At 41.5% G+C, this 26,380-nt stretch overlaps 1 protein-coding gene across 4 annotated transcripts; it reads right to left on the minus strand.

The window, feature by feature from the left end:
* Positions 1–6,312: 6,312 nt before the first annotated feature.
* On the minus strand, positions 6,313–25,607 carry LOC105025300 (disintegrin and metalloproteinase domain-containing protein 9-like). Of its 4 annotated transcripts, none has more exons than XM_029120600.2 (22): positions 25,520–25,607; positions 23,835–23,935; positions 23,581–23,657; positions 23,407–23,485; positions 23,209–23,285; positions 22,575–22,767; positions 22,397–22,459; positions 20,539–20,610; positions 17,773–17,942; positions 15,973–16,063; positions 14,961–15,100; positions 14,428–14,593; positions 14,140–14,229; positions 13,685–13,898; positions 10,705–10,813; positions 9,972–10,152; positions 9,777–9,866; positions 9,344–9,449; positions 8,959–9,088; positions 7,280–7,355; positions 7,082–7,121; positions 6,313–6,930 (listed from the first exon to the last, which is right to left on the minus strand). In XM_029120600.2, the coding sequence occupies exons 1-22, from the start codon at positions 25,587–25,589 to the stop codon at positions 6,836–6,838; spliced, it is 2,430 nt and encodes an 809-aa protein (XP_028976433.2). In that variant the 5' UTR covers positions 25,590–25,607; the 3' UTR covers positions 6,313–6,835. The 4 variants fall into 4 exon arrangements, with proteins under 4 accessions (XP_028976433.2, XP_028976432.2, XP_028976434.2 ...); XM_029120599.2 differs by having other exon boundaries at positions 7,280–7,370; XM_029120601.2 differs by lacking the exon at positions 22,397–22,459 and having other exon boundaries at positions 7,280–7,370.
* Between the last annotated feature and the right edge of the window lie 773 nt (positions 25,608–26,380).

Below are 26,380 nucleotides of genomic sequence, written 5' to 3' on the forward strand. Positions count from 1 at the left end.
TACCAAATAATTGGACTACATCTTTCACCACTTTCTGAGTTAACCAAGATGACATGCTGGAAAAAAGCAGTCTTTCAACTCACATTTTCTGGCGAGTTTGTACACCTCATATCTCATGCTGGGATAGCAGAAATTGTCGACCAGTAAAAAGATGAGGGGTGGCGGCAAAGGGTCAGCCTGAAGAGACCCAACCGATGTCTCGTAGACCGGGGCAACCGGAAGAAGACGACCCCAGGCTTCTCTGTTGATCTGACAGCTGCTGGGCAACGTCAGTAACACGGCAGGAACGAGACAAGGCCTTCATGGTATCCACTGGGCACTGATGGTTTGCCGTGACCAAGCTCTCAGCTCCGGCAAGGCAGAGACAGACCACTGCACCACTCAGGGGCTCTCCAGTTTTTTCCCCATCTACAGTTCATTCCCTACAACATATTTACTAACACTATTTATCAATGTGTCTTTGCATCTTAAAATGCTCAGATAAATCCAGGACACTTACGCCATAGTAAATTTCACATAGGCCCTAGTCGATTTTATTCCACAGTTTCCATACTTTTCCCCTTTGAAATTAGAAGTCTGAAAGCAGATGTCTGCTGCCTTGCTTGCACCTGGCAATAAAAGAGATTAAGACATGTATAAAAACACACAGTCCTTTTCATACTGTCAGATATAAAAGAATAAATCTCTAATGGTAACAATTTCAAAGGCAGTGCTTTCAGAAAGTATTTAGACACCTCCACAAATGTTGTTGTTTTATACACTTCATTCATAACCAATTCTATATTATTTTATCTTCATCTGCACACTCCATAATCACAATGTCAAAAAACTACGTGTTTGCAATTTACTGACAATTAAAACATGAAATCTCGCCTAAATAAGTATTCAGACCCTTTTCCAAGACACTCTAAATTAAGCTCAGATGTATCCTGTCCTTTAATCATTCTTGAGATGTCTACACGTGATTGGAGCCATTAAGTCCAAGGACCTTGGAGACTGTGCTGAGGGAGGATATCATTAACATTCCTGAAGCATTAGAAGTTCAGTGTTCAATTCGGGGCTTTTCCAGGGAGGTGACCAAAAACTAAAGAAACAGTCATGGGAGAAAATAACAGAACAGATGCTTCGAGACAGGTCCTTGAATGTCCTCAAGTGGCCAAGCCAAAGCCCGTACTTGAATTTCTTAGTTGCATCTCAGAGCAAAAGCCATGGTCCGCAGAGAGCTTCCAAAGCATCAGAGGGATCTAATTGTTGAAAGATATCAGTCAGGAGAAGGGTACAAAATAATTTCCAAAGTATTAGATATACCATGGAACACAGTGAGGACAGTCATCATCAAGTGGCGAAAATATGGCACAACAGAGACATTACCAAGAACTGGACGTCCTTCCAAAATTGATGAAAAGACAAGAAGAAAACTGGTTAGGGTGGCTTCTAAGAGGCCTACAGCAACATTAAAGGAACTGCAGGAATTTCTGGCAAGTACTGGCTGTGTGCTACATGTGAAAACAATCTCTCGTATTCTTCATATGAATGGGCTATGAGGTAGGGTGGCAAGACGGAAGCCTTTTCTTACAAAGAAAAACATCCAAGCCCGGCTGAAGTTTGCAAAAACAAACATCAAGTCCCCCAAAAGCACATGGGAAAATGTTTTATGGTCTGATGAAACCAAGGTAGAACTTTTTGGGCATAATTCTAAAAGGTATGTTTGGCGCAAAATCAACACTGCACATCACCCAAAGAACACCATACACACAGTGAAGCATGGTGGTGGCAGCATCATTTTTTGGGGCTGTTTTTCTTCAGCTGGAACCAGGGCCTTAGTCAGGGTGGAGGGAATTATTGTTTTGGAATGGCCCAGCCAGAGCCCAGACCTGAATCCAATTGAACATCTGTGGGGTGATCTGAAGAGGGCTGTGCACAGGAGATGTCCTCGCAATCTGACAGATTTGGAGCACTTTTGCAAAAAAGAGTGGGCAAATATTGCCACGTCAAGATGTGCCATGCTAATAGACTCCTACCCAAAAAGACTGAGTGCTGTAATAAAATCAAAAGATGCTTCAACAAAGTATTAGTTTAAGGGTGTGCACACTTATGTAACCAGGTTATTGTGAGTTTTTTTGTGAGAATTTTTCCCCCTCAAAGATTTCAGTATGTTTTTCATGTATGTTCTGACATGATTCATCTTTTTCTCATTCTTTTACATCCCAAGAACCTGGCATTTGAACAGGGGTATGTAGACTTTTTATATCCACTGTATATCAAATCCACCTTCCTCATGTACATTACACCTACCCAAAAATGACTTATTTATTCATTCCAGCATCATTTGCACTCTGCTCCATTACACTATACAGTATCTCACAAAAGTGAGTACACCCCTCACATTTTTGCTATTATTAGATTTTATCTTTTCATGTGACAACACTGAAGAAATTACACTTTGCTACAATGTACAGTGTACAGCTTGTATAACAGTGTACATTTGCTGTCCCCTCAAAATAACTCAACAAACAGCCATTCATGTCTAAACTGCTAGCAACAAAAGTGGGTACACCCCAATTAGCCATTTTCACTCCCCGGTGTCATGTGACTCGTTAGTGTTACAAGATCTCAGGTGTGAATGGGGAGCAGGTGTGTTAAATTTGGTGTTATCGCTCTCACCCTCCCTCCTACTGGTCACTGGAAGTTCAACATGGCAGCTCATGGCAAAGAACTCTGAAGAAATCAAGAAATACTGCAAACAGTTTGCTGAAGACAAGCAGGCTAAGGACATGGATTACTGGAACCATGTCCTTTGGTCTGATGAGACCAAGGTAAACTTATTTGGTTCAGATGGTGTCAAGTGTGTGTGGCGGCAACCAGGTGAAGAGTACAAAGACAAATGTGTCTTGCCTACCGTCAAGCATGGTGGTGGGAGTGTCATGGTCTGGGGCTGCATGAGTGCTGCTGGCAGTGGGGAGATACAGTTCATTGAGTGAACCATTAATGCCAACATGTACTGTGACATACTGAAGCAGAGCATGATCCCCTCCCTTCAGAGACTGGGCCGCAGGGCAGTATTCCAACATGATAACGACCCCAAACACACCTCCAAGACGACCACTGCCTTGCTAAAGAAGTTGAGGGTAAAGGTGATGGACTGGCCAAGCATATCTCCAGACCTAAACCCTATTGAGCATCTGTGGAGCATCCTCAAACGGAAGGTGGAGGAGCGCAAGGTCTCTAACATCCACCAGCTCCGTGATGTCGTCATGGAAGAATGGAAGAGGACTCCATTGGCAACCTGTGAAGCTCTGGTGAACTCCATGCCCAAGAGCAGGGGTGTCAAACCGGTTCCACGGAGGGCCGAGTGTCTGCAGGTCTTTGGGTTTTCCTTTAAATTGGTTCCCAGGTCAGACCTGAACAACCAGGTGGGGGTAGAAATTAACCAATTAGTGAAGTAATTAATCAATCAGGTACAAGGTGAGAGCGAAAACCTGCAGACACTCGGCCCTCTGTGGAACCGGTTTGACACCTGTGCCCAAGAGTGTTAAGGTAGTGCTGGAAAATAATGGTGGCAACACAAAATATCAACACTTTGGGCCCAATTTGGACATTTTCACTCAGGGGTTTACTCACTTTTGCTGCCAGTGGTTTAGATTTTAATAGCTGCGTGTTGTATTATTTTGAGTGGACACGGTTTACACTGTTGCTGTACACTCATTACTTTACATTGTAGCAAAGTGTCATTTCTTCAGTGTTGTCACATGAGAAGATATAATCAAATATTTACAAAAATGTGAGGGGTGTACTCACTTTTGTGAGATACTGTATATTTAGATCACATCCACCGTCATTATGTAAATAATAATACCTGTACAAATATATTTATTTCCAGCAGGCTTTATACCCTGCTCATTGCACTATTGTCTCATCAGTCTTACTATGTTATTGTTTTTGGTTTATTATGTGTATTTATGTGTACTATATATTGCAGTCGGTGACTCTTGTTGAGTGTCCTTTGTTTAAGTTTTTTTTATGAGTAAGCACATCATGAGCCTTTGTAATCCGGAGTCAAATTCCTTTTATGTGTATACATACCTGGCGAATAAAGCTGATTCTGAAATACTAGCAGTGGGATGAGTTTCATTATACACTGAAAATGACACTTTGTCCCCCTCACTTTTTATCAACAGAACTCTATTATTAGAGAAGCTCAAACTCAGTGCTGTAGGACGGTGTGGAGGCAGGACGGTAAGCAATTGCATAAATTGACTGTGACTGGCTTTAGGACCACGCACAGGCACTTTGCTTTGAGGTAGCTGCTGGAAAGTTCATGCACGTTGCTGGTTACGATTAGGGGAGTAGAGGCTACCTTTGCGACAACGTCTATATGTTCTCTGGCTCATAAATGTTTGGTAATCTAGCTGGCATTGCTCAGTTAACTACAGTCGCATATCTTATAAATTATCTAGAAAATTAGCTAATCTATCAAATAGTTTTTTTTAAACCGGCAAACATGTTAATAGAGGTGTAACCTTAGGCTAACGTTATACATTAGTGACAGTTGGAAAATACATATTAGCTAGCTTGCTAACGTTTTGTTTGCAAGCTAGCAAACAGTCTAACATTAACACTGTTCACTAACCGCTAGCACCGAGATTTCACCAGCCAAGAAGCGACCTAGGTTGGACATACGGACGTTTTTTAATGCAAAGACAAAGTGAGTGCTACAGCAAGCTAGCTTTGAGTAATATTAAAAGATATAGCTAGAAACTAACTTGGTTAATAGTTGACCTCGTGAAGTTGCATGCTACATAGGTAGCTGCATTTGAAATTTCAACCTAATGTGGATCTTATAGATCAAACATTACCATCTGGTTCTGCAGGCGTCAATCTAGATCAAGCTGTTCATGTAATTCTTTACTGCATTTTAGCAGGATCACCTGTCACAGCAGGGTCAGACTGCCAGGGAGAAAAGTTATGGAGCTGAGGTGAAATGTTGTTGCATAGCTGTACTCTATAAAAGTGGATAATTTAAACAAAATAATGTATGTTATACTATGTAGCCCTTATCTTGAATGTTCATATTTATTAGCAGGACCAGAAGGTGGTTGAGTTGACCAGTATTGTCATGCCAGAGAGTTGTGGTGCTTGGGAGGTGAGGTTGTTTAAGTCAAGTACTGTACTCGCAAAATGTACATGTAGATCACATGATATCTCCCACACATATTGGAATACAGAGGTCTGTGTAGTAGCACTTTTCACTAAAGGCACATATGACACACTATCTAACTAAATTGAATGGGTGAAGGCAGTCATTTTCTTGTTTATTCCAGCAGAATCAAACAGATGTTGTGTCCACCAGTGCAAATATGTCTGATGGTGGTAACGGAGCTTCCCATGTGAGGTTACAATCATTCAAAAAACCTAAACCACAGTCTGTATAAAACAATACAGTTTTTGCTTTTTGTATTGTGTTGATATATTCTAGGAAGATGAGCAGCCATTGCCAAGGATACACCTAGCCCTGAAGTGGTTAGGGAGATGTCAGAGCAGGTCAGCACAGAGGCAGAAGTAGCTACAGATAAATCATATTAGCTAAATACAAGCCTTATCACTACAAAGAAGCTGTCAAATAAGACACTTCGTTTTCAAGTGGTTAAAAGAATTCCAGGGGCTCCACTACAGTCCTAGTGTTTTTATTGTGCAAAAGTTTCAAAAGCCAGAAATCACCATTTGGAAATTTGAGATTAATACAAATTAAGGAATGAAATATTTTTTCTTTTGGGAGGCCTGCAAATAGTGTAGCCTAAATATTTTAAAGAAATAATTGGAATAAAGGGGACATTATTGTACTTTGATTTTGTCATGTAGCATATTAACCCTGCTTTTAAAATAAACACAAACTTGATATCTGACTTACATTTGCTTGTTTTTTTATGTACATGTTATAATTTAGGCCCGTAGTACGGTTACCTTTTATATCTGGAAACAAAAACCTGTCCCCTAGCTATGACCTGGAGAAAAATTGTTGTCCCCCTCACATTTGATATCAAACCTACACCCCTGAATACATGCAATCAATTACAAGTCTGTAATACAACAAAATATGGGGAAATTCAAAGGGGACTGAGTAGTTTCTAAGGCACTGTAGTTCCCAGGCGCAGTGACCAACTAAATATGGGTGATGTTAGTTCACAAAGCCCATTTGGTGCAAAGATGTTGGACAATGTAAAAGGAATAAAAATCTATACATACAATGACAACAATACATAATATACCCAATATTTATTATGATTCCACATTTACATAGTTTAGAAATACATTATAACAAGTGCTTATAAAACATTTGTACAATGACATAACATTAACGTAAGTTAACTTACATTAACTTAACTGTGTTGACATTATGCATTTCTCATTAGTGTTTTAACTTTTGTTAAAATGGATTAAAGAAAAAAGTCTCTGTCACCAAGTTACCCTTGTTTAATAAAATAAAGGTTACACTGAATATATTTTAGTGAGATGTACAGTTCAGATAAGTGTCATGTGGCTCTGTTGGTATAGCATGGCTTATAGCTATAAGGTAGTGGGCTTGATGCCAGCTCTGTGCTTAACCCAGAATGTACGCAATCATGACCACAGTGCTTTGGATGAAAAAAATAAACATACGTTGTGAATAGACACATTTGCAAAAATATATAAAGGGAAACACCCTTGTGTTTAAAGTCCATAGATAAAACCAACATCAATATCCTGCTAACCGCTTTCTTGCCCTGCGGACTGACTGCACCACACCTCGGTGGATGAAATTGACCCCCACTGATTTCCTGACCACTCCTCGTTTCTGTTAGGGCTTCTGCCTGGTTGGGATGGGTCTTGGAACACCTGGACCCTGCTTCTGAAAGGGTGTCCGAGCGGAGTGGAGTAGTGCATTCTGTGCATCTAAAAAAAAATTAAGTCTACATAAAATATACATAAAAAGGCAAATGCAATGGTGTACATAATGAAAACAAAGAAGCCTGAGTTACTGGCGAAAACCTTGTTTCCAAAATAAAGGTTAGACAAAATATCCCTAGTAAAAGATCCTTGATACCTGGGCGCTGAGGCAACAGATGAAAGGTGTGCGGCAGTGGCTGGAAACAGACATGGAGGAAGCAGAATTAGTACAACACGAGTGAATAAAACAATGGAAAATATAGCCTGGTAACTTTACTGTATAGTAATCCATGTTATAATTGGTTGGAGACCTTCCAGGCTGCATCCTGTGACAAACCAATAACATTCCATTTACCGGATGTGGCGGGGGCTGCGGTGGTGCTCGTCGCTGGAGATTGGCCATAGTTTGGCCATTTGTGGTGTTTCCTGGCCTGTGCACAAAACAACTTCAGGTGAAATGCAACAATGGCTAAGGACACTATTTGACAATACAGGTGCTGGTCATAAAATTTGAAAATCATCAAAGATAATATTTATTTCAGTAATTCCATTCAAAAAGTGAAACTTGTATAATGTATACATTCATTCCACACAGACTGATATATTTCAAGTGTTTATTTCTTTTAATTTTGATGATCATAACTGACAACTAATGAAAACCCCAAATTCAGTATCTCAGAAAATTTGAATATTGTGAAAAGGTTCAATATTGAAGACATCTGGTGCCACACTCTAATCAGCGAATTAACTCAAAACACCTGCAAAGGCCTTTAAATTGTCTCTCTGTGTAGCCTACAGAACTAGACTATCATGGGGAAGACTGCGGACTTGACAGCTGTCCAAAAGACGACCATTGACACCTTGCACAAGGAGGGCAAGACACAAAAGGTCATTGCTAAAGACGCTGGCTGTTCACAGAGCTGTGTCCAAGCACATTAATAGAGAGGCGCAGGGAAGGAAAAGATGTGGTAGAAAAAAAAAAGTGTACAAGCAATAGGGATAACCGCACCCTGGAGAGGATTGTGAAACAAAGAGTGGACTGCAGCTGGAGCCAGTGCTTCAAGAACCATCACGCACAGACATATACAAGAAATGGGTTTCAGCTGTCGCGTTCCTTGTGTCAAGCCACTCTTGAACAAGCCACAGTGTCAGAAGCGTCTCGCCTGGGAGAGGACTGGACTGCTGCTGAGTGGTCCAAAGTTATGTTCTCTGATGAAAGTAAATTTTGCATTTCCTTTGGAAATCAAGGTCCCAGAGTCTGGAGGAAGAGAGGAGAGGCACAGAATCCACGTTGCTTGAAGTCCAGTGTAAAGTTTCCACAGTCAATGATGGTTTGGGGTGCCATGTCATCTGCTGGTGTTGTTCCACTGTCTTTTCTGAGGTCCAAGATCAATGCAGTTTTAGAGCACTTAATGCTTCCTGCTACTGACCAACTTTCATTTTCCAACAGGACTTGGCACCTGCACACAGTGCCAAAGCTACCAGTACCTGGTTTAAGGACCATGGTATCCCTGTTCTTAATTGGCCCGCAAACTCACCTGACCTTAACCCTATAGAAAATATATTGGGAATTGTGAAGAGGAAGATGTGATATGTCAGACCCAACAATGCAGAAGAGCTGAAGGCCACTATCAGAGCAACTTGGGCTCTCATAACACCTGAGCAGTGCCACAGACTGATCGACTCTATGCCACGCCGCATTGCTGCAGTAATTCAGGCAAAAGGAGCCCCAACTAAGTATTGAGTGCTGTACATGCTCATACTTTTCATGTAAATAATTAAATAATATTCTAATGTTCTGATATACTGAATTTGGGATTTTCATTAGTTGTCGGTTATAATCATCAAAATTAAAAGAAATAATCACTTGACATATCAGTCTGTGTGGAATGAATTTCTACATTATATAAGTTTCACTTTTTGAATGGAATTACTGAAATAAATCAACTTTTTGATGATATTCAAATTTTATGACCAGCACCTGTATGTAAAAAAAGAATTGTCATATTGCTATGGGTTTGTGGATCGGCTTACCTCAACTTTCTGCGGTGTAGTTTTTGAAAGCAAGGTTCCAAGGAGTCCCTTCTGAAGACAAAGACCAGTAGGATCAGGACAGGAACCACCAGCAGGAAGAAGATCAGCAGCCCATTCCTCCGGGAGTAGTCTGGAAGAAGAGGGGAAAGATGGAGGCCTCTTAGCATGGACACTACATTAAAATGGTGGAAGCTCGTAATGCATTCAACTCATATGGGACTTTCAGATCCCTTGGCTGAAACTGGTGACACGGTATACTGGGAATTATAAAATGACTGCATCCCTCATTTCGCCGTTTATGTGTCTGCGTTTAAGTGAAGGAAACCACAGGTGCCAGAAGGGCAGGAACGGTAGGGCTGTCAAACCCCAGGCGTGGTTAGAGTACCTATCTGAGCCGGTCCACTGTCCACGCTGCCACCCCTCCCCGACCGGTCACAGTACGGGGGACCCCAGCCGTCGTTACAGTGGCAGTGCCCCATGTTGTTGCACACCTGCGGAACAAGTAATCAGTCAAACCGACAGATCGTGACATCACCCCCGGCAACACGGTGGGTCGCGTTCAACCCCTTTTCAGCGTGCCGCAACGCGCTTTGGTCATTGGCATCTTGTCGGCGTTACATTCTTTTCTACCGGCAACGACAGAAAACAACAGTTCCCCTTCTCTCAATGTTTCTAATCACAAGGAATAAATGTGCACGTCATGGGTGGTTCTTGATGGACGACAGTACAGCAGCCATCATTAATCTCATGGGAAGCACTCCCTCAATAGCTGACGCCAGCACCACTATCCGAGCCGTAAAACGATACTGTTCTCTTACCCCACGGCCGTTGCACGTAGTCTGCGCGTCACAGGTGAGGTTCACAGCCAGTAGAGCCGTGGCGTTCACACACCGGAAGCTGACACAGGCCTGGAAGACGAGAGGAGACGGGAGAGCTGCATTTTTATCTCCACCCTCCACACAGGGACCGCAAGTTGAAGAGAGTCAAACTAAAAAAAGGTCCATGGGCTTTACTTTTCCCGTGGCACATGGGCTCCCGTGGTGAACGTAGGCCGGGTCCAGCACATCGGGGCCCAGGTTGAAGTCTGCGTTGACACACGAAGACCGATTGATGATCTGGTTACTGACCGACCGTCCAGGAGGGGGGTTGTTGGTGTCGACGTTGGTGCACTGCAGTTTCCCACACATGACATTTCTGCAGGAAACAAACAGCAGGGAAATGGGAAACAAAACATCAGGAGAGCTATATCACTCATGGGGCAAGAATGCGGTTTGCACAATTTGAGAATGTTTTAATTTCCATCTTATTATTTTATTCACACTTGTAACCCATTTTCCAATATTGTGATGTTCAAATCACGATTGAGTCTTTTTCCTCATCGCAAAAATAACAAAGTTTCAGCAGGTTCGGAAGAGTTGAAGACTGCCGCCTCAACCAGGAAGCATTCGCTGGCACATGCACACTGGAAGACAGCACATCCCCAAGTCAAGAAGCACAACTGACAAGGACTTGCCAGGGCAACGAGACAAGGCCTTTACGGCATCTACTGGGCACCGATGGTTTGCAGTGACCAAGCTCTCAGCTCCCGCAAGGCAGCGCTGGAAACGGGTGCACCACTCAGGGGCTCCCCAGTTTATTCCCATCTACAGTGCATTCCCAACAACATATTTACTGACACTATTTATCAATGGATCTTTGCATCTTTAAGATAAAATGCTTAGATAGAAATAAATCCAGGACACTTACGCCATTTTACATTTCACATAGGCCCCTGTCGATGTAATTCCACAGTTTCCATACTTATCCCCTATGAGATTAGCAGTCTGAAAGCAGATGTCTGCTGCCTTGCTTGCATCTGGCAATAAAAGAGATTAAAACATGCATAAAAACACAGTCCTTTTCAGAATGTCGGATATAAAAGAATAAATCTCTAATGGTATCAATTTCACAGGCAGTGCTTTCAGAAAGTATTCAGGACACCTCCACACGTTTTTTTATACACTTCATTCATTAAAAAAATGCAATTAATCTACACAACACACTCCATAATAACAATGTCAAAAAACAATGTGTTGCAATTCACTGAAAATTAAAACCTGATATTTCACATAAATAAGTAATCAGACCCTTTGCCGTGACACATCAAATTGAGCTCAGAAGCATCCGGTGTCCTTTAATCATTCTTGAGGTTTGTATACGTGATTGGAATCATTAAGTCCAAGGACCTTAGAGACTGTGGTGAGGCGGAAGGATATAACTAAAATTCCTGAAGCATTAGAAGTTCCCAGGAGCTCCATCAATGGGCAATTTGTAGCTTTTCCAGGCAACCCAATGGTCTCCAACAAAGCATCAAAGTTTGTCTGCAGAGATTGGAGAAACTAATAGAAGAGATGCTTCAAGACAGGTTGTTGAATGTGGTCAAGTTGCCAAGCCAAAGCCCATACTTGAATCCCATTGAACATTTGTGGGGAGACGAAGATCACAAATCACTGACACTCACCACCCAGTCTAAAACTGCTTGAAAAGATCTACAAGAAATAATAAGAGAAACTTCCCAAACTGTGTTTATACGCAGTTCTAAATAAAATGTCTAAATACTCATGTACACAATCTCTTTTTAAAATGGGACTAATTCCTACAAACGTGTTTATTATACAACTGTATGTTCATTTGTGGTTTTCCCGTCATTCTGCCATAATCACAAGTGTCCCTTATGTTCCTGATTGATGTCATTGGTGTGTCCCACATGGCAGTCATCAGTTCATCGTCTGATTGCTGAGGTGGACCAATGAGTGAACACTCCTCCTGATTGCATCACTTGTTTCTGTTATCCATTACCCAATCACATTACAAATCCCTGGATTAATAAACCATGTCAGTTGGTTCTCCCAAAAAGAGACTCTTTATCCCACGTCAGTTGACATAGACATGGGCCCCATCCCAATGTCCACACTCACAGATTCACAGACTTTGAAGTGCGCTTTTGCAAAGTCTGTGAGGGCTTAGGGCTGTCCCACTGTCAAATTGGCAAGTGCGCAAGGGCTCCTTCCCAGACTTTTTGAGCTTTTTATGCACCCTTTTCGTAAGTCTGCATTTCTGCAGACTTTGCCTGAGGGAATTGCCCACAGTTCATAGCGTTGCGAGGGTTACCAAGGGAAGCCCGCATGCGAGAGAAAAAACACCCAGAAAACCAGCTTTATAAGGGAAGAACGGTAAACTGCACTACATTAACAAGGATTTAAGATGGCACATAGAACATGTGAAATCAGAGGAATATAATCACCTTATTACACAACTAGTATACATATATTCAACTATTTATTTTAGTTTTTGCTTAACAATGCTGTTTTGACCAAAGATAATACATGGATTATTGGCAAATCTAGATTGTTATTGACAGTTACCTCTTGTCCACTATGTAGGGCAAGAGCCTGCAAGACATAAATTAGGCAGTCGGTCTATTGGCTGCAAAGAAAGTAAAAAACGTAAAATAAAATGTCACAAACCCGCAATAGTGTCCAACATGTTTCAGTGTTGTCAAGGTAACATAATAACGTTGCAAAATGGTGTCCCATTACTATTTATTGCATTTAGAGCCCTTGCAGCCTCTTGCAGTCAATCACTTACCAGGTGACATCAGTTAAGTCTGTGAGGGTTCAGGGCTTAGGGTTTAGGGGGGACATTGGGATTGTGCAACAAACTCTTGAGATATACCACTTTTATTCATACACCACATAGCTTTAGCACATCTCACTTTGTCTTGTTTTGTGTGAGTATGTATTGCTGTGGTGTTTTGTTTTGTCTAGTCAATTGTTTGCTGTTAGGTTTAAGTTTAATCTGTGTTTTTTGTTCATACCTGGGGGAAGGGGATTTTTAGCAAGTCGCCCTTGGGTATACACAACCCGCAGGAAACCTTTGTCTAAAAACACTTACAGCTCAGCCCCTTTTCCCTAACCCATTTACCATGTGTTCATACATAACATTTTGTTTGACGGTTGCTTTGGTTGTCTGTGTCTTTTGTTCTCACTGTTGCTTCACACTACGCTACTTAGAGTTATGTTACGGGTCTCTGTACCAACCAGAGACTGCTAGAGCCACGGGGTTCGTAACAGTGTCATTATGGGCTATTCTGTGTGGGATGATGAGAAATAAATACATGTACTCAATTACATGTCTGTAATACAACAAAATGTGGGGAAATTCAAAGGGGCCTGAGTGTTTCCTTAGGCACTGTAGTTCCCAGGTGCAGTGACAAACGAAATATGATTGGTGTGTTATGGAATTTCTTGAACTAATGTCCATTTTAGAAATGTCTGCTTTTCTATTCACTGGTATGTAACTCTGGTCTTTGTTTGTGACCTGTCTGAATGATATCAGTGGCTCTTTGGGTCCTCTGACCACCTGTTCATCTGCCTAAACCAATAAGGATATCTGTCCTTTGTTCTTCAGGAAGTTGGCTAGCCTGAGAGCGACTTTTACGAAGTTCCCCTACCCCCTTGAGAGTTAACATCTAAGACAGGTAGAGGAATACACAAGCGGGGGTAGGAAGGATGTTCTCTTTAGAGAATGAATAAGCCGTATCTGGCCACACCCCTTTTTATTGTAATAAATACTGACTGGCCTGCATATTCTTCAGAGATTCCTCACATTTTTATTCCATAAGCTTTTGATGCTTCGCTCCTTAAAACCGCTAATTGTGCCAAGATTATTTTGTCTTTCTACTTACTTCTATTAAGAGTTCCACCTGGTGCAAAGAGTTGTTGGCATTGGTAGTCGTAGGTCTGGCAACGCCCTTCGTAGCAGTATGCAGTGTTGTCCTGACAGGGCAGCCCGTCCATGACATAGAAGTCCGAGGGACAGGTCGGTGCCGAGCCGTTGCAGTACTCCGGCAGGTCACACGTGTTCACCGACCCTCTGCAGGGTGTGCCCGACACGATGACCTGAAATCAGAGGTCAGGTCAGGCCGGAGCAACGTTGGTAATCACTTCATACGCTCTGTGAATGATCCACCGATCCGCGGAAAGTTTAAACGCCCATGTTTTGCAGATGGCGCTCCACAAGGCCCTTCCGCAACAAACTGCCCTCACGGAAACCCATCAAACAGCTACTCGGGTTTGGCTTCATTATAAAACCACACAGTTTTCAAGGCTGAACGAAGCTCGCTGACCAAAGCTCACTCACCTGGCAGTCCTGGCAACAGCTCCCCTGAGCGCAGGTGGACCCCGAGGTCAACGTACAGGTGGCTGCATTACAGCATTTGTTGGTGCAGTTCTGTAACGAGTTTTACGACAACATGAACACATACCAGCCGTTGGGCGACGAGGCAGTGGACAGTACTGGAGGGTTTGGCAGGAACTCACCCAGCACTGTGGTAATATTTCCCACCCATCACAGGCACACCTCTCCCTGACCGTCCAAGCAAACACACAGATACCCAAACGGAGACAAACAGACGGCGACAGGCAGTACCTGAGGTGTTCCACAGTCACACTGCTCTCCGGTCTCCAAAATGCCGTTTCCACATTGAGGTACAGTCAATGTGGATGTGGCCGGGTTCAGAAGACACACCCCTCCTCCACCCAGCACCAGGCTCTCAAAGTTAGAGGCGCTGCAACTGCTGAACACCGTGGAGCCACTGAGAGGAAGAGATCCACAACACCGTGCACACACACAGACGCACACAGACAATAAATCATTCAATCCTCCAGAATCAACTATCCTATGAGACTATGAGATTTATTGCCATGGCAGGAAGTACCCGCGATAAGACAAATGAACATGTGAATTAAAGTTACTAAAATATTAGTCTCGCGAGTCCAAGCCTCCAAATCATGGCACGACCTGGTTTAAAAGACTAACACGTTGCTGACCATTATGGTGACAACTCTGTGTTCTCACCAGCGTCCTTGGAACAGACAACACAAACACAGAAGGCTAAAATAGGCCGAGTCGTTGCTTTAGTTTTTAGCGGTGAACGCTGGTGAACGCAGTGGCTTGCTTACGTTACGTTGGTGTTCATGATACAGGTCCCTCCTGGTCCCTGACAGGTGCAGCTGGGGTAGACATCGTGAATCATGCCCAGGTTGTGGCCCATCTCATGGGCCACCACAGTGGAGACGTAGGTCAGGTTGTTATCGCTGAACTGTCGATCACATCTTGTTATTAGTTAACATGCCGTTCACATAGATTTACCATCTGGCAATGCTTCAAAAGGGGCAAAATGAGTAATTAAATACAAACAAACCAGAAGCACAAAGGGTTCAGAACATTTTGAATTCTACATTCGGAACAGCTAGAAAATCTTGTTAATGAGGAGCATTTGCAACAAAAGCGTACAAAAACAGGAAGAAAATATATATATATTTTTTATATATTTTATATATCTGTGGAATGCTAGAAAGACATTGTGTTTCATCATTATGGCCTCGGGCATATTCATTCCCCCATTCAAAACGTTACAGTTGCAAAATGTTGAAATTAAACTGCACTATTTCCTCTTACCACAGAGTGACTCATGAATAATCTAGATAGTATCAGATTGTCGACAGACCTCCCAACACCAAGAACCAGGCAGTCACATGGTGTTATACTCCCTTCTCACAGATGAAAACCTTTCAACTACGCCCAGAATCAAGCAGTTTCATTGGTTAAACTCCAACCATATAAACAAGATATTTTTTGCATTGTTGCATTTGTTGCCCTTGTCCCAGCTTTTTTGAAACGTGCTGCTGGCATCCAATTCAAAATGGGCATCGGTGTTTCCAAAAACAACATTACTCAGTTTCAACATTTGATATATTGTCTCTGTACTATTTTCAATTAAACATAGGGATAAACGATTTGCACATCATTGCATTCTGTTTATTAGCCTTTTATATGCAGCATCCCAACTTTTTGGGGAAACAGGGTTGTAGACACTACAGTCTATTCAATGCAGACTGATGTTTTTTATACCAGCTCATGGGTTAGTCTGCGAGACCTTGCTCAGGACAGTTACACGGCACTTCTACTAACCACATTGATGCCTCCCGCGGAGGATGCAGAACACACAGTGCCCACGAACGCCATGCCCAGGATCCCTCCACTGTATGGACCTGGCAGACCACTGGGAAACAAACACAGAAGAAGGTCAAACCTCACCGGACCGGACAAAGGCGGGCAGCTGTCGATTAACTTACATAACTTGCATCGGTCTACAGATGTAATGGGAAATTTGAATAATTATTTCCAATTAAGTCAAAAATAAAGAATGTATTACTTATTAAGGGCTTATGCTGCTATATTATTGTGTCGGGGGAGTAGGGTCAGTTGTCGTCCATTGTAAATCCTTGTAAATCTAAGGATTTACTTTCCTTGTCTCCTGCCCTGTTTAAACTTAGGAGGACTTGAGGTCTTGGTCCACACCTCCTGAGAACCAGGCTTTGATAGTCTAGTTGCTGTCCCTGTCCGAAGTCCTCCTGTGTTTCAGATCAAGACGATAGCTGACGATTTCAGCTGCCACTCTGTTGACTCCCCCACCCCACCCCCCCGTCGGTTGTCCCTGTCTTTGTCCATCTGGTCATGCTTCTGACCTGGACTAGGTTTAACAGACTCTGGACTCAGCCCACAAGCATTTATTGATCATTACAACTTGTACTCTTAACATTTCACCCAGCACAGCCAGAAGAGGACTGGTGACTCCTCTGAGCCTGGTTCCTCGCTAGGTTTCGTTGTAAATTTCTGCCTTCTTTGTGAGTTTTTCCTAGCCAATGAATTTCAAAACTATTGTTTGCTCCTTGGGGTTTCAGGCTGGGTATTTTGTAAAAGCACTTTGTGACAACTGCCGTTGTAAAAAGGGCTTTGTAAATACATTCGATTTAAAATGTTATTGACTGAAGTCTGCCTGTGTTCAGTAGTACGGTTGACCATTGGATATCAGGACTCAGTTTCTCATACATTAATATTAAGCAGTGAGGACGGCACCAGGGGAACCCACAAAAACATGAAACTAAAATGGTTTCCCACTGACGACTGTGAAATGGTTTACGTCCCCTAATTGTGATGTGGTGTCCTAAATGTAACCGATATTGTTTGTAGATAAGATATTCAGATGCACCTGAGTACATTATAAAGATCTATCAAATGTAATCATATTTAATTTGACAATGTACAATACTTAAAAGGAATTTCTGGACATTTTTGTTCTTCTTAAAATCCCCAGCCAACACTCAACTTACAGGTATCTATAGTCCACTATTAACATCTATTATTAACATCTGTCAAACTTGGAAAACTTGGAACTAAATATGTTCCAATTTTCAATTCACATTGGATTTTACTTGATGAAAACAATAAAAAATTAAGTATTTGAATACGTCATCAGACATCAATGTCCCCAGTGCTTCCTTGTAAAAGAGATTTGATTATCTCAATGGGACATCCCCAGGTAATATAAAGGATAAATTAAAAAAAATTAAAAGAAGTTATCAAATGCAGGGCATTTGGTCTACAGTCACTGCCAAGAATTAAGATAAATATATCTACTGGCTGATATATTTTGTTTACGCCAATTTGTCTTCCAATTTTAAAAGTGAAATAATAAATGTCTCTACAGAAGTGTTTAAGCTAAACAAAAAATATATTTAATGCAAACTCACACTGCTTACAAAACAGGGAAGTATTGAGCTAGTATTGCAAGGGCAAAACATTGTTTTAAAACCTTTTTTTTTAGTTCTGAATTTCCGACCTAAAAGTTCACTAAGTGACCAATTTATTTTTCCAAGTTCCCAGTTACCTTTCAAGCATCAGTAGTCTCAACATCACATTTTTACTCACACAATGAGCTGTGCGTCATCATTCCTGACCCGTGGTAACAGATTTGTCTGCCGCCACTTGACAAAGTTTCCCAACACGTTCTCTGGCGAGTCAGTCACGTTAAAGGGATCTCTGATCTTGAAGATTTCCAGGCCCACCAACACTACACGAACATTCAGCTGTTTGTAGTACTGCACATGGAAACAGACATAAGAAATATATTTACAAGATATCAAAAAACGTAACTACATAGTGTACCAGTAGGGCTACACTATTAAAAACAAACAAATTATCATAACAAATAACTGACATAACACAACCCAAATGGCAGCACACAAAACTATTGGCTTGAATTATAGTATGGAGTGCATCTTTAGCTCCTGTCATTCACTCATTATGGTAAACCAAAAATGCATTTGATCAGCCATGAGTTTGACATTTTGCCAAGCAGAGAAAAACTAGGGCCTGTGGATCGTTTGATTTCACACAAACACACAAACACAAATATTCACCCCCCTGACATTTCCACATTTTATTGCAATACAACATGAAATCAAAATGGACTTAATTAGCAGTTTTGGCACTGATCAACACAAAAGTCCATTACATTAAAGAGGTAAAACAATCTAGTTTCTATTTTTAAATGAATTACAAACAGAAAATAAATGATTCCATTAGTATTCACCCGCTTTGTCACACCTAAATGAGCTGTAGTGCAACCAATTGTCTGTGGATGTCAGGTAATTAGCTGAATGCAGTTCACCTGTGTACTATTAATGTCTTTCATGTAATTTCAAGTTAAATAAACTTCTCCGGGAGGTCCCACGCATCCAAATACAGACTGAAGAATTCATTAACTAATCACATTTGGACCATAAGAGTTTAACATCACCAAAGCGGCAAATAAGTTAATTCTAGTCACGCCGCTCCTCCACCCACCCCACAGTCATGTCTTGTTATTGCACGCACCTGGTGTCAGTTCCCTCATTAGGTTGCCTATATTAGTTCCCTTGTTTCTGGGCGTCTTTGTGTGGTATTGTTCTATGTTGTTCAGAATTTGCCGTGCGCGGTTGTTTTGCGCTTGTGCACTATTTGATTATTACGTGCCTTTTTTCAAAGAAGAACGCAATACAATTAGGTTACTTTGACTGCCACAAAGACACACTGTTACAGAATACAACACCTAGAGAATGAAGCCAGCAGGGAGCAACCTGCTGCATCAGTACGGCAACATGATCACGTCCCTGGGGGAGGCCATGACCAAGATGGTCCAAACGAGAACGAGAGGGCACTTATTGATCATTTCCGGTGCCACTTACAGCCTGACGTCCATAGGGAGTTGGCATGCCGGGACGCCATGTTGACGTTTGACCAGCTCGTCGACATGGCGATCCGGCTGGACAACCTGCTAGCCACCCGCGGACGCACCAGGGATGATCTGCCCCCTCCGGCACAACCCGTCGTCAGACCTGAACCTATGGAGGTGGGAGGCGCCGCACAAAGGGAGACGGTGCGGCCTAGGGAGTGTTCCATTAGTGGGAGGAAGGTATACTCTGCCTCTTACTGTTTCCAGCAGAAAAGGGTCGAGCGGAGGAAGCCTGACACCCCTACACCGAGTCAGGTGAGTAGACCACACACTGTCAGGGCTCTCTGCGAATCACATGACACTTTTGGTGGCCTTCCCTGATTTCCTTGCTAATTCTCAGTGTAAGGCGCTCGTAAACTCCGCTGGGAATTTTATGTACCGTGGTTACGCACAGAGGCTGCGCATTCCGCTGGTGCCGTTGTCTAGACCTAGGTCCATTACGGGCTTAGACAGCAAACCACTGGGTACTGGTCTAGTTGAGAACGTCACGGTGGCCCTCACTATGACTATACAGCCCGCTCATACAGAACAGTAAATTTCATATTATTCACTCTCCTGCTTTCCCTGTGGTGCTGGGTCTTCCGTGGTTGTCGGGACACAACCCAACGATTTCCTGGTCGCAGAGTATTGACGGGGTGGTCTCAGGGGTGTCAGGAGAGGTGTCTAGGTGTTTCCATTGGTGCGACCTCGGTGGAAAGTCCAGACAATGTCTCCGCAGTGCGCATTCCCCCAGAATATGCCGATTTAGCGCTGGTCTTTTCTAAGACCATGGCTAGTCGTTTACCACCACATCGGCCCGGGGATTGTGCTATAAACCTAAAGGGAGATGCTGTGCCGCCTTATTGTCATATGTATCCCCTGTCGCAGACCGAAACAGCAGCGATGGAGACCTATGTGGCCGAATCCCTGCGGCAGGGGCAGATCCGCCGTTCCACCTCACCCGCCTCGAGTTTCTTTGTCGTGAGGAAGAAGTATGGGGGTTTGCGTCCATGCATTGACTACAGGGCGTTAAAGAAACTCCGGTATTCATATCCCATTCCCCTGATTTCCCAATACATCGAGTCAATGCATGGGGCGCGCTTCTTCACGCTTTCTGGGCGTCTGTGTGGTATTGTTCTATGTTCTGGATTTGCCGTGCGCGGTTGTTTTGCGCTTGTGCGCTATTTGATTATTACGTTGCCTTTTTTCAAAGAACGCAATACAATTTCTTTGACTGTCTCCCTGCATTTGACTCCTTTTTTGACACACACCACGAAGAGACATTGTTACACTACAAAAGTAGATTCTACCACAAAATAAAAATTTTGTGTAATTGTTAACATTAATACATTAAGAAGTGGTACTATAGTGAAAGCCGCTTGACTATGTTTCAGAGTAACAACATAGTTTGCTTGAAAGTAGTGAGGGAAAAGACATCTCACCCCATCAAGCAGATTGGCCAACTCCACCATTTCCTCGGATACTGCTGTCTCATTGCTCTTCTTATAGGTATACTGACAAAATTATGGAATACATTAGAAATTACCAAAATACTGTCATGAATATAATATACTTTTTATATCCACTGTATAGTCAATGTATGTAAAAGAACAAGACAAAGAGAAATCATGTCAGAACTTTTTCCACTTTTAATGTGAACAATTCAATTGAAGAACAACTGAAATCTTCAAGGGGGGGAAAATGAAAAATAAAAAGCTTACAATAACCTGGTTGTATAAGTCTGCATACCCTCTTATAATAGGGGATGTGGCTGTGTTTAGAATGAACAAATCTTATTCAAAGTCATGTTAGAAGTCATTACACACCTGCCATCATTTAACGTGACTCTGATTAATCACAAAAAGTTCAGTTCTAGTAGGATTTTCCTTACATTTTCTTAGTTGCATCTAAGAGCAAAAGCCATGGTCCGCAGAGAGCTTCCAAAGCATCAGAGGGATCTTGTGGAAAGATATCACTCAGGAAGGGTACAAAATAAATTCCAAATCATTAGATATACCATTGAACACAGTCATTATCAAGCAGAGAAAATATGGCACAAGAGACGTCCCTACCAAAATTGAAAAGACGAGAACTGGTCAAGGAGGTTTCCAAGAGGCCTACAGCAACATTAAAGGAACTGCAGGAATTTCTGGCAAGTACTGGCTGTGTGCTACATGCGACAACAATCTCCCGTATTCTTCATATGAATGGGGTAGGGTGGCAAGACGAAAGCCTTTTCTTACAAAGAAAAACATCCAAGCCTGGCTGAAGTTTGCAAAAACAAACATCAAGTCCCCCAAAAGCATGTGGGAAAATGTGTTATGGTCTGATGAAACCAAGGTAGAACTTTTTGGCTGTAATTCCAAAAGGTATGTTTGGCGCAAAAACAACAGTGCACATCACCCAAAAGAACACCATACCCACAGTGAAGCATGGTGGAGGCAGCATCATGCTTTGGGGCTGTTTTTCTTCAGCTGGAAAAGGGGCCTTAGTGAGGGTGGAGGGAATTATGAACAGTTCCAAATACCAGGCAATTTTCGTACAAAACCTTCAGGTGTCCGTTAGAAAGCTAAAGAAGTTGTTCACCTCTCAGCTTGACAATGATCCAAAGCACACATCCAAATGCACAAAAGCATGGCTTCACCTGAATATTAACGTTTTGGAATGGCCCAGCCAGAGCCCAGACCTGAATCCAATTGAACATTTGTGGGGTGATCTGAAGAGGGCTGTGCACAGGAGATGTCCTCACAAACTGACAGATATGGAGCGCATAGAAGAGTGGGCAAATATTGCCACGTCAAGATGTGCCATGCTAATAGACTACTACCCAAAAAGACTGTGCATAATGAAATCAAAAGGTGCTTCAACAAAGTTAGTTTAAGGGTGTGCACACTTATGCAACCAGTTTAAGTTTTTTATTTTTCCCCCTTGTTTTTCAATTGTTCACATTACAGGTCACATTAAAGGTGGAAAATGTTGTGACAGGATTTCTCTTTATCTCATTCATTTACATCAGAAGAACCTGGCATTTTAACAGGGGTGTTTAGACTTTTTATATCCACTGTATATGAGACCAGTGGAATCTAAACATCTCCTTGACATATCCCAAGATAGACAAAACATAAGCCCTGAATTGATCTATTCAAGAGCTTGATGATTGTTTAACACAATGAATCATGTGTGCTAGCTGTGGTTAACTACGTGAAACAGCCGGTTTGCCGTCCAGGAGAGGTTTAAAAACCCTTGCATTAGGCATAAAATTATTCACAATCCATACATGGATCCTTTTTCATTTCTCACCCTAAGGTAGTCAACAACCAACACCAACTCAATATATCTGGTCTGAGGTAAATTACGTTTTTTCTGTTATGAGAAAACAAAACAACAATAATTAGTAAGGGCCTGCATTCACAAGACAGTACATCAATCCTGCAAAAACCTCCATATCGATTTTGTTGTGTAAAGTAAACTTCCCAACCCGTAAAAGAGCTGTCAGTTTGTGGGATGGGTCAAAGTGTGAGTGACTCTCAGTCTGCGACGCCTCAGTGGTCACACCGCAGAAAAAGGGTTCTGATTGGCTATGCTCCAGACGATAAAGCAGGTGCTCATTGGTTGACGACTGTTTGATGGGTTCCAGTCCATAACTGTCGTTGCCAAGGAGGATGACACCCCTGAAAAGAAGCAGAGCAACCGACAGATAAAACAACCAGTGATTAAACAAATACTTTTTATTCACATAACATGATACAGTAGTTTAACTAGATTACAAAAACCTACACATGCCCAAAACCAAGTAGGGGAACACAGGATAATTGGTTTTACAAACTAAGAACCAATTATGATTGGATTAGAGATTTTCCTTAGTGTTAAAAAAATCCCCTTATTAGAATGACTGTGGAATAAATACAACAATATGGAGAGAATAAACCTAGTACAGACAGAAAAGAACTGCCCACCCCTCATAGCCTGGTTCCTCTCTCATTGTGTCTTCTTAGGTTCCTGCATTTAATATGGAGTTTTTGTAACACTGTGCTTCTGCCTCGCTTGTTCTTTGGAGGTTTTAGACAGGGAGTTCGTAAAGCTTTCCAAAATACATGTGAAATGAGGCGAACCTGAGTCCTGAACAGGTGCTGAGGGCAACCAGAGAGTCTTCATGATCCCTGACATGCCCATGGTAGTAGCAATGGACCTGAAACAAACACCACCACCACCAGGACTGGGTTTATCAGTGAACAGCAAGTTCATAACAGACAACTAACTTCACAGGCATCCAAGTTCCTCCCTGTTTCATGATATAGCCTGTTACTCACCACTGGATTTGGGTAAGTAGCTGTTGGATTCACACTGGCTGTATGGGAATACTGAACAAAGTTTGGGGATAAAAAGTCTCTGAGAAAAGAAAACCCCAAAACCCACAAGTCACTCACTGAGTGCAACTGTGACTTAGTCATGTGGCCAATACAAGTATATATGAATAAACATACTTGTTAATTTTCAGATGAAGGACGTGTTCCTTGTCGTCAATTATCAATGAATAAGAAATGCTGTCAGGTGCTTCTGTCTGAAATGAGTTCCAACACAAGTCATTCCATGTCACTTTAAAATATGCTATTATTTTTTTTATTCAAGGCTGTTTCTCTCTTTTAAGCTCTTAAAAAACATTGGATGAGAAAACCAGAGGTCTTCTCCAATAGGAAGCAGTGCAATGCAACTGAGAAAAAAGGCAAAGGAATCCTACATGTCCTGATTTAGAATGTCTGTCTGCATTCCTTGTCCATCGCCTCTGAATGAGTTGAGGCTTTACAACTGCGTAGTTGGAGAATCTAGAGGTCTGTCCATCTTAATGGAAGAAAATATGTGTTAAATATATGGAACTTCTCTTAGGCATCCCAATTCTGATGATATTTTTATTGTTTACAGAAAATCTTGTGTAATATGTCAAATGATACATTTACAAGTTCAGAATGAGTCTGCCTCTGGAAGGCAAATATCACAAAGTAAAGATCTGAATAAAACATATATTAAAAACATTCTACTGATAGTACTGAATAATTTAATATTGATATGTTACTAATTTAAAACTGGGGAAACAATATTGTGTTCCTGGCAGCTCATTGTTATTCGTCCGATTATTTCTTCCTGCTGGAAATGCAGTGTTTGATTTTGATTACACATATGCTAATTGGGTGGGGATAGCTCGGGATAATGCAACATTTTTTTTTTATATCTGGAAGACATCGGGGTCACCGCCAAGATATATTTTGATTAACGTGCCTGGTCATGTCATTTCACTTGTTTACAGACCAACTATAAATGTATTACAATATATATATTTTTTTAGTAACAAAGTAAATGGTTGTGCCGATCATCACTGCCCTCGGTTGTAATTGGAACAGTAAGCATACTTTCTCTTTCCCTTGACTGTATTCGCTAAACGTTTGGATTAGAAAACAGTAAATGGGTTTTAAGTATACATTCCTAGCGTAAGGGTACTTTAAGGGTACTTGTAGGCCTACATACCCATTTCACCAATTAGAAATTACAACACTATTTATATATAATTATTCAGGACACCGTAAGTAGTGGGACAGTCATAATCTTCAAATTAAGCCCATGTTCAGTATTTTTTCAGCATATCATTTGAATGCATCAACTGCCTGAAGTCTGCACCTCATTGAACCCAGCAGACACCAGCTAGGCTATATTCTCTGGCGATGTTCTGGCAATCCCATAAGCCTACTGCAGCAACCTTCAGTTATTGTTTGTTTTAAGATATTTTTCAGAAAATGCAAAAGGGCATTGACTTGCCTAGTGAAGAACATTATACTACTTGGCCCAGAAAAAACCCTAGTTTTGAAGTGCCATCCAAAGAAATTGCTTTAAACAAGTGAAATGACAACCATCCTCATTATTCAAAATGTAGATACATTTACATGATGTGCCTGAATACTTAGAGATATTACAAAACGATTTGGTAAAAACCCGGACTACTTCAGCCAAAAGTTAAATGCATGGCGAGGAATCAAGAACAAACCTTAATTAGAATTTCTACCCAGAAGTGTAAGAGAAAATAATAATGAATGGCTAGAAATACAATAGGGTTTCATTGTTGAAGCTTAATTATTTTCCATCAAAAATGCTCAATAGCTCGGACCCAATAAGACTTACGTGGAAAATATCAACTTATCTTGGTTCAGGGAGAGCTGCTCTTCCATCAATATCATTATGTTTTCCAACCCAATAAAACGTATATGGAAATAATCAACTGATATAGCTTCTATTAGCGTTTTAGGTAGGACTATAATTTAAGTAAAATATAATATAAAGTAGGTCTTACCAGCTGCTTTGTTTTAAGATTTCAGACAGTTTTCAGAGACCGAAAGGAAGGACTCACAAGAAGTAACACAAAAATCTGTCACTCACCTTCTTGATTCTGGGTTGCAGGAATGTAACAAAGAAGAAGCATTAAAGTGACTAAAAGTTGGTCCCCCATGATCCCTGCTACAGTATTTGTCTGTGTATGGCTGTTCTGTTGTAGGTCATCCACACCCAACATAAGGCAAGTTTCCCTGACTGCAGTATGCAATTAGGGGCTGGGCTCAATGTGGGCAGAGTCAAACGCATTTAACCCGACCTCTTCCCATCTCCTTTACGGTCACCCAAGCTGAGATTCATGATGAAGGTATCAACTTTAACACAGGCGAAAGTTAATCGAACCTAACTTCCACGGATAAAAAATAAGCATTGTTGCTTAAAAATTCATGAAGTTTACTCAATACTTTAATAAAGAAACTCATAAAACCCACAGGTGCAAGGAGAGGGAATGCAGTGATGTAATAACCACAACTAAAGAATCTTTATGAAATGCAGTATCTCACAAAAGTGAGTACACCCCTCCCATTTTTGTAAATATTTGATTATATCTGTTCATGTGACAACACTGTAGCAAAGTGACATTTCTTCAATGTAAAGTAGTGAGTGCTTGTATAACAGTGTAAATTTGCTGTCCCATCAAAATAACACAACACACAGCCATTAATGTCTAAACCACTGGCAACAAAAGTGAGTAAACCCCTAAGTGAAAATGTCTATCTTATCTGAAAGGAACAAAGTGGGTACCTACATTATACCTAAGGATTAAAACGTTTAGTCCAAAAAAAATTTTTTTGTCTACTTATATTTTAATTGGGTATTTTTGTTTGATGCCCGAAGATACCGTCCGACTTTTACAGTAAGTTTACATTTTGCTATGATCATTCATCTTAATTAATAACCCTATAGAAT

The sequence above is a fragment of the Esox lucius genome, chromosome 6 (assembly GCF_011004845.1).
Source record: "Esox lucius isolate fEsoLuc1 chromosome 6, fEsoLuc1.pri, whole genome shotgun sequence".
In the NCBI taxonomy this organism is placed as follows: Eukaryota; Metazoa; Chordata; class Actinopteri; order Esociformes; family Esocidae; genus Esox; species Esox lucius.

Coding starts and splice junctions, on each gene's coding strand:
- LOC105025300 (XM_029120599.2), bottom strand. CDS start 25,589: ATGGGGGACCAACTTTTAGTCACTTTAATGCTTCTTCTTTGTTACATT. Junction 15,101..15,972: donor CCGCGGGAGGCATCAATGTG/GTTAGTAGAAGT, acceptor TGTGATCGACAG/TTCAGCGATAACAACCTGAC. Junction 9,089..9,343: donor CAGTGGACCGGCTCAGATAG/GTACTCTAACCA, acceptor CTCTTCTTCCAG/ACTACTCCCGGAGGAATGGG.